The following is an 8262-nucleotide window of genomic DNA, read 5'->3' as shown; positions in this document are numbered from 1 at the left end:
CCGGGCCTAGCCCGGCCCTTTGGGGGTTCCGCATGAAAAGCCTAATGGCTTCCTGGGCCCGGCGCCCCCCTCCCCCCCCACTCTCTGTCTCTCTGTGTGTCTTCCCATCTGCATCTACACACACACTCACACACACACATATACACAATCACACACTGACATACTGACAATCACACACACAAACACACACACACACACAGCTCTCATAACATCATCAGTTCTGCAATGACATCCTTAGACACTCAATGACAATAATCTACATACTCGGGACACAGAGCCATGCTCAGATCCACTAATGACATCCCCAGACACCTCTTCCAAAGGTGTTTCTGTCTCTACCTGTCTCTGTCTCTCTCTCTCTGTCTCTCTCTGTCTCTGGCTCTCTCTGTCTCTCTGTCTCTGCCTCTGGTTCTCTCTGTCTCTGGCTCTCCCTGTCTCTCTCTGGCTCTCTGTCTGTCTCTGTCTGTCTCTGTCTCTCTCTGTCTCTGGCTCTCTCTGTCTCTGTCTCTCTCTGTCCTGTCTCTCCATCTCCATCTCTCCCACACACACACACACTCTCAGGGCCCACGCTCAGCCGGCTCGGGCATCTCTGTACCTCTTGGGGCTTCCATGCTGCTACCCGGTAGAAAGAGGAGGAAGGGCCGAGTTCTCTCCCTCAGGTGCCCTGCACACTGAAAGTGCCACAGAACTGCAGTCACTCTTTATTCCTGCCTGGGGCTGGGGAGGCTGGGTTTTTTTTTTGGGGGGGGGGTTGTGTGGGGCTTGGGGGGTTTTTTTTGGATTATTTGCTAGGAAATGAAAACATAAATCCCAAACCCAAATTGCTAGAGTGGGGGAGGGGAGAGCCTCCCCCACCCCTTGGAAAGCAAAAGGAGCAGGCGAAGACCAGAGTTGGAAACTGGCTGCGATGATGCAGGCATCCTCCTTCCCAGGGATCCCGTCAGCTCTCATGGATTCATCCCCATCTCTTTGCTATGGTTTCTCAGACCCATTTATCCAGCCCTAACCTCTCTCCAAAAGGCTTAGTTAGAGATACCTTCAATTGAGGGCTCAGACCCACCCCCAGGCCGAGGCCTAAGCGCTGTCCTCCTTACACAGGGGCCTGAGATTCTAAGTCTGGGCCTGCTCTGCTGTGCCTGGGGGGTGGGGTGGGGGGATATCTCCTGATTTGGGGGCGAAGAACCTCCTACTCCTAGAGTAGACCTCCGCACTCAACACTTGGCTAAAAACTGGTCCCCAGTGGGGACCCCTGAGCCACTGGCCTAGGAGTCCGGGCTCCCCCTCAGGACGCCGGGAAGGCTCCAAGGTGGGCAGCCTGGCGTCCCCAGGGAAGGGCCTCTGGCTCAGGGAGAGCAGAGATAAGGCAGGACCAGATAAAAGCTGACCTTTGGCCTGTAAAGAAAGGAATAATACAGGCCAGTGGACAGCTGATCCCCCACAGGGAGATAAAAGAGGAAGGAAGAGGCGCCCAGGACCCAGAGGGGGCCAGGGATCGGGGCGGGATGTCTGAGAGATCCCTGAGCAGGGGAGAGACCCCCGAAGGGCATGTGATGGTCTGGGGGGTTGGGAATGAACGGAGTCGGGAGCTGGGCCCTGATTCCTGGCACAACTGTAGGCCCTGGTAAAGAAGCACACGGAAAAGGAGGCGGACGGAGCACTGGACTGGGGAGCACTCATGGCCACACTCAGAAATCAGTTCTGGGCCCGGCTGCTCCGGCTTTCAGAGATTTTCATATAGACCCCATTGCTCTAATCTTTGAATCTCTCTGATTCTGTCTCTGCTTGTGTCCCTGGCTCTGGCACTCTCTGTCTTTCTCTCTTTGTCTCTGTCTCTGTCTCTCTGTCTGTCTCTCTCTGTCTGTCTCTCTGTGTCTCTCTCTCTGTCTCTCTCTCTCTGTCTCTCTCTCTCTGTCTCTCTCTCTCTCTGTCTCTGTCTGTCTCTGTCTCTGTCTGTCTCTCTCTCTCAGTCTCTGTCTCTGTCTATTTCTCTGTTCCTATCTCTGTCTCTCTCTCTTGGTTTCTTTCTCTTGTCTCTATTTCTTTCTCTCTCTCTTGGTCTTTCTCTCTCTGTCTCTATCTCTGTCTCTCTGTCTCTGTCTCTGTGTGTCTCTGTCTCTTTCTGTCTCTGTCTCTCTCTGTCTCTGTCTCTGTCTCTCTCTCTCTGTCTTTCTCTGTCTCTCTGTCTCTCTCTTGGTCTCTCTCTCTTGGTCTCTGTCTCTGTCTCTATTTCTTTCTCTGTCTCTGTCTCTCTCTCTGGCTCTGGCTCTGCCCTTTTCTCCTAGGGAGGCTTCCTGAAGAAGATGGGATTTGACCTGGAAGGAAGCCGGGGAAAAGAGGGTGGAGAGGAGTCACGGGGGCCGTGTCTGCTGGAGACGGGAGAGGGTGGGACGGAGCGGCGCAGCCCCCGGAGTAAGGAAGCCCTGTTCCCACCCTCTGCCCTGATAAGCCCCCAGCTGTGTGTTCTGTTCAGTCCCAGACTTACAAGGTCATTCCTTGCTAAATGGACACCCAGCATGGAGAGGGCTCCCGGGGCGGGGCGAGCGCCTCCTCCTGGCCCGGCATCAACAGTGGCCAACAACTCGCTCCCTTTGTCGGGGCTGGCCCGTTCTCCAACTCTGTGGCTCCCCAGGCCCCCGGGTGTCTGGATGGAGGACGCCCAGTTCCCTGTCCCATTAAATAGGCCAAACGAGAGGCTGCATTGATTTCAGCGTTAATCAGCTCTTCTCGCCAGCAGGCCGCTTCCATAGATGGCCAGAGGCTCAGTGGTCGGGGCCATTGGGAAGCCCTGATTCCGAAGGACCCAGGTCCTCCCCGGCTGGCAGAAGTAGAGATGTTTCACTGCCTCAGTTTCTCGACTCGGGACAACGGCAGCACCGGCCTCCTAGGGTTGGTCATGGCGGGAGTCTTCGGAAAGGGCTCTGCGGGCTTTGTCTGGGGATTTTGGCCACCTCCGCCTCTCTGCAACCCGCTGGGGGTCTTCTTGGCAGAGACACTGGAGCAGTTGGCCATTTCCTTCCCGGTTCATTTTACAGATTAGGAAACTGAGGCAAGCAGGATGAAGGACTCACTCAGGGTCACAAGCCGGGACCCATCCAAGGCTGACTTTGAACTCGGGCCTTCCTGCCTCCAGAGCTGGTGCCCTCTGCCCCATTAGCTCTGTCTTGGGGAGGTCGTTTCCTGACTGGGCATTCTCTCTGGCTGATCGATTCTGACAGATGTGGTTCTCCACAATGAGAAGATCCAGACTAGCTCCAATGGCGTTGAGATGAGAGCCGAGTGTGGACACGGCACAGTGCGCTCACTCTTCTTGTTGTTCGCGTGTTTGTTTCCTTCTCTGGCTTTTTTTCTGGTTCTGGTTTTTCTAGATTTGGGTTTTCTCCTGCGGCAGAACCTGGTAACTGTATAAGCCTGGGTGCGTGCATCGGATCTAACCCATATCTCTGCCAGGGTGAGCATGTATTGGAGGACTTGCCATCTAGGGGAGGGCGTGGGATAGAGGGGATTGGAACACAGGGTTTCACAATGGAGAACTGTCATTATTGAAAAATAAAAAGCTTTAATTAAAAAAAGCTTTCCTCAGTCCAGCCCCCGCCCTGCGGGATTACCGTCACCACCATGGTGCACATCCACAGGGCTGCGCATGAGCTGGGGGCTCCTTATGGGTGGGGAAATGCCCAAGTACTGCTCTTGCTGAGCCCTCTGGGGCCAAGAGAAGAATCCCACTGTCGCAGTCACTGTCCAGACGGCTCAGGCAGCCCGTGCTCAGATAAGGAGGCCCCAGACGCTGGGAGTCACGGACCCAAACTTTAACATGGGTGGAAGCCGAGCCATGGGGCACCTGCTGCACACTGAGCGCCCTTCCCAGGTTGGGGGGGGGGTGCTAAATCTGCTTTTCTGCCCGCACAGCGCCCCCTCATCTACGGAGCTCTGCTGCCTGGCCCCTAGTGAGCGGGCAGCAGGCTTCGGTGGGGCAGCAGACTTGTGAACGGTGCTCAGGGCAGCAGGTGCGAATTTAGGGATATGGGGCAGCATGGGGGCTCGGGGCAGCAGGCCCACGGCGGGCATATGGGGAAGCACAGGCACTCAGGGCTTCAGGTCCTTGTTCTCTTGGCCACTACGGTTCCTGGATGGAGTCCCTGACCTCCCTGCACCCACAATCCCAAGATGTTTCTCATCATGACTCACAGCAGCCCTTTCAGGTCCTGCAGGCTGGGGACTTGTGGATCCTCCCGGGCAGGAGATGCCCTCCCTCTGCCCGTACAAGACATCCCCTCCCTTGAGGGCATCCCCTTCCCCAAAGGCATCTCTCTTGTCAGGCACACCACCATCCCATCATAGACTTTGGCCAACCAGAAAAATCCCCCTCCCTGTCCCCGGGGGGTCTCCCCTGCCCCGGGAAGGACCGGAGGCAGGAGCCTGGGGTAAGTGAGATGACCTTGTGAAATTTGGGGCTCTTGGCCCCTCCCCCACCATTTGTGGCAGGGATCTCTCTGGGCATTTCCTCTCCTGTCTGTTCTTCTCTTGCCTAATCTGCCCCCGCTGCCTCCCTCCTTCTGCATCTGCCTTGGCTCCCACCTTCTCTCTCCTGCTCCCTCACCCTCTCTGACTCGGCCTTTGGCTCTCTTACTTCTCCCTCATCTTCCTGTCTTTACCCCGGGCCCAGAGCGGGCTGGGGAGGCCTGCGGCTTCTGCATCTCAAGGGCCCCAGAGCCCCCTCCCAAGTGGGGGGACCGGGAGGCCTGGCCACAAGGGGGGGGGTGGCCGAGCCCCCCGGGCGCCTTCTGGGGGAAGTCGCTGGTCCTGCCCATGTGAGGCAGAGGCAGAGCAGCCCTGAAGCCACGGCGAGATGGACGGCGGCCCGAAGTTCGTGGAAAAGCCCTCGTTGTCGGTTGGGCTGTCATGGGAACCAAGACACAACTAACAGGAGAGGCTGGAGCCAGAAACGCAGATAATGGCAGAGAGGGACGGAGACACATGGGCCCTAGGGCCCCCACCCTGCCAATGCCAGTTGCCCAGGGTCCCCACCCTGCCAGTGGGGGCCTGTGGGGACCCCCCTGCCACAGGCAGCCCCTGAAGACAGCTCTGTCCCGCTCCCCATGAGGTCTTGCTGTGATGTCAGCCAGGATGTATGGGGGGGGGCAGATTCAGCAGCAATCCCAGAGCCCCCTTGGCCCCAGCGCCTTTCTCTCGCTGCCCTGAGGGAGTCGAGGCGCTCCCCACCCGGGCAGGGGCCGGCCTCTCTCAGCGGACCCAGGGCCGGAGGAGTTTGCCCCAGGGCGGCCTGGCCAAAATGCCCCCTCCCGGGCAGCGCCCGCTGTCCCTCCCCAATCCAAATGCGGGGGAGAAGGTTTTGCTTTCATTTCTTTTGCAGGTTTGGAGGTTTCTTTCCAGACACCAGCAGCGATCTCCCCTGAGGGGAGTCAGGGCGGGGTTTGGGGTGCAGCCCGAGGGTCCCTGGGAATCGGCCGCTCTGGCGCCTGGGGAGCAAGCTAAAGGCTCCGGGTCAGGAGAGGCGCCCCCTCCCCCCTCGCCCCCCCTCCCCCCCCCCCCCCCCCCCCCCCCCCCCCCCCCCGCCACAGGTGACCAGATCCCACGCTGTGGCCGCCCCCTCCCAGCCCCCTCCCCGCCTGACAGACTGACGGAGGGACAGACAGCTCCCTGCGGGGGCGGGGCGGCCGGGGCGGGATGGGCCCCTCCTATTCTCGGAATCCGAGGGTGGCCGCGCTCCCGGGAAGGAGAGGGGGAATTCCGGCCCTCTCCTCCAAGGTGGGGGGAGGGGGGGCTCGGAGCGCGCGCTGGGGGCTCAGGCCGCCCCCTCCCGTCGGGGTCCCCGCTGTCGGGGCGGGGGCGCAGCGGAGGCAGAGCCGGGCCCTCCGGGGAGCCCCCGGCCCTGCCTGCGTCCTCCTGGGCGCCCCAGCCCGCAGCGGGAGGAACAATCTCTGTTTCCAATCAGCAACAAATGGTTTCCGTCTGCCCCCGCCAAGTCCGCTTTTGTGTCGGATTTAAATATTTATATCCACATCCCCATGGTTACTGCTTATGTAAGGGGGGAGGGGGAGGGAGCGGAGGAGCCCTCTCAGGGAATGGAAGCGCCTCCCCGGGCCAGGGCTCTCCGCTCCCCGCCCCCCGCCCCGACACCCCCAGCAGAGGACCCGCCGAGAGGGCCGTTTTACAGAGGGAGAAACTGAGGCCACAGGAGAAAAGGGGATTTGGCTGAGCAGTTAGACAATTACCCAAGCAGCAGAGCCGGGGCCGAGCTTCCGAGGCTGCTTTCTCTTGGGTGGGATGATCTCTGGGCTTTGATCCCTGCCCACCTTTCCCCCTTTTATCAGGTCGTGGGGGAGCAAAGGCAGCAGGCCGAAGCTCAGAAGGATCCTGTGACTTATTTCACACACATCAGGGCCCTTTAGAGCATCATCACCATCACCATCACCATCATCATCATCATCACCACCACCCCCCCCCCCATCATCCCCATCCCTATCACAGCACTGGGGCAGTGGCCAAAAGTTTCCCCAACACGTTACAGACAGCGCCTCCCTTGATCCCCACATCTCTGGATGCAGGAGCTGTCGTTCCCCCCACGTTGTTACCCCCAATTCCCCAGAAAACTGAGGCAGACGGGGGGGGGAGAGGCGGGGGGCTCACACCGCTGGGAAGCGTCTGAAGCAGGATCTGAATTCAGGCCTTCCCCGCTCCCCGTCCTCTACCCTGTTCAGCTGGCAGGCGGACTAACGAACGAACTAACTAACTAAAATGGTTTCATTCCTCTGGTCTATGGGCTAGGGAAAGAGAAGTCCTGGGCAGCCGCGCAATTCAGTGAAAAGAATTCTGGTCTTTGACCACGTCATAATCAGCTGGTCTCAATTTTCTCACGTGTAAGGCAATGAGCATTTATTAACTGGTCTCAATTTTCCCACGTGTAAGGCAGTGAGCATTTATTAAGTGCCTACTGTATGCTAGGCACTGTGGTTCTATAAACCCAAACAGTTCCTGCCCGAGATGTTCCCGCTCTCTGGGGAGTGGAGGATGAGAAGGAGGACAGACAGCAAATTCAGCCCAAAGATCAAAGGAATCAGGTGGGAGGATGGGGACGCTGGGGAGAGGGCTCCAGCCCCCAAAATATGTTGGGGTCTTGGGCTGCTGTCCTGGGCCGTCTCAAAGGCATTTATGAGCTGAGACCTTCTCCAAATCAACAGGCAGAGAGTTTGTCACGATGCCATTGACTGGGAGGGAGTTAGCCTTCCCCAAAGGGAGAGGTGGGGGCCGAGAGTCCCAGTAGATCTCACCGTTACAGAAGGAAGACCCCGTAGCCTGGCAATACTCACAGGCCGGAAGGCAGACTAAGTTCCGAAAAAGGAGTTTAACAGCAAGGGGGCTGGGATACAGACAGCTTCTTTTGCAGAGGAAAAGTGACTTTGGGGGCTGACATCATGACTTGGCTTTCTGATCGGATACCGAAAATTGTGGGGTCACAATGACTCTGTCAATGTAAGGAACCGTCAAGGGCCCGTAGGTCCCCTTCAGGCTGGGATGATCCTGTCAGTGCTCCTCCGGCCAGCCTGGGGGTAGCAGGATTCCCGGAGTTTCCAGTGATTCAGGCTCTCTCAGTCAAAGCCCATCTAGCTACCAGGATCCCACGCGGAGGCCTGTGGGGGAGGGGGGTGCAGATGTGATGGGCATAATAAAAAGGGGGCTCTGGAAGGCACAAAGAAGGGGAGCATAGAAGGGGAAAGGGATGAGGTAGTGAGGGGTGGTGGCCAGGGAAGGGTGGCCTACCGGGATATCATTGTGGTATAATGCGCCCTCTGGCAGCGCTCACGCTCCTGGGTCGGGGTCCTGGAGCGCTGCCTCTGGGCGTGGCGGGGTCTCCTTCCATTGCTGCAGCTCTTGAGTCCCCAGCAATGCACTTCCCCAAGAGGTGCAGCCAACACGGCAGAAGAGAGACGGCAGCCCAGCTGAGGTCTCCCATCAATCCCCTTCAAACGACTTGAAAACGATGCCTGAAATCGATTCTAGAATAGAATAGAAACTTTGAGATGCCCAGAACTAGCTCTGAAAACGGCAGCCCAAAAAGAGCCCAACAAGAATTTCTGAAACAGCTAAAAAAGTTATGAGTAGTAGAGGAAAAACTGAACCAAAGGGTAAAAGAGGCACAAAAACTCATTGAAGAATATAATTCCTGAAAACTGGGACACTGATGCGTTGTTGGTGGAGCTGTGAACGAATCCAACCATTCTGGAGAACAATCTGGAATTATGC

The 8262-nt window shown here is 57.9% G+C and overlaps 1 protein-coding gene across 1 annotated transcript; it reads left to right on the top strand.

Moving 5' to 3' along the window:
* Nucleotides 1–2231: 2231 nt before the first annotated feature.
* On the top strand, nt 2232–8256 carry LOC116419910 (translation initiation factor IF-2-like). Its single transcript, XM_031942556.1, has 2 exons — nt 2232–2886; nt 3033–8256. Exon 2 carries the CDS (start codon nt 5129–5131, stop codon nt 6215–6217), a length of 1089 nt encoding a protein of 362 aa, XP_031798416.1. The 5' UTR covers nt 2232–2886; nt 3033–5128; the 3' UTR covers nt 6218–8256.
* Nucleotides 8257–8262: the final 6 nt, after the last annotated feature.

The sequence above is a fragment of the Sarcophilus harrisii genome, chromosome 6, assembly GCF_902635505.1.
Source record: "Sarcophilus harrisii chromosome 6, mSarHar1.11, whole genome shotgun sequence".
NCBI lineage: Eukaryota > Metazoa > Chordata > Mammalia > Dasyuromorphia > Dasyuridae > Sarcophilus > Sarcophilus harrisii.
The sequence above is the reverse complement of the archived record's forward strand: the minus strand, read 5'-3'. Positions and strand labels throughout refer to the sequence as shown.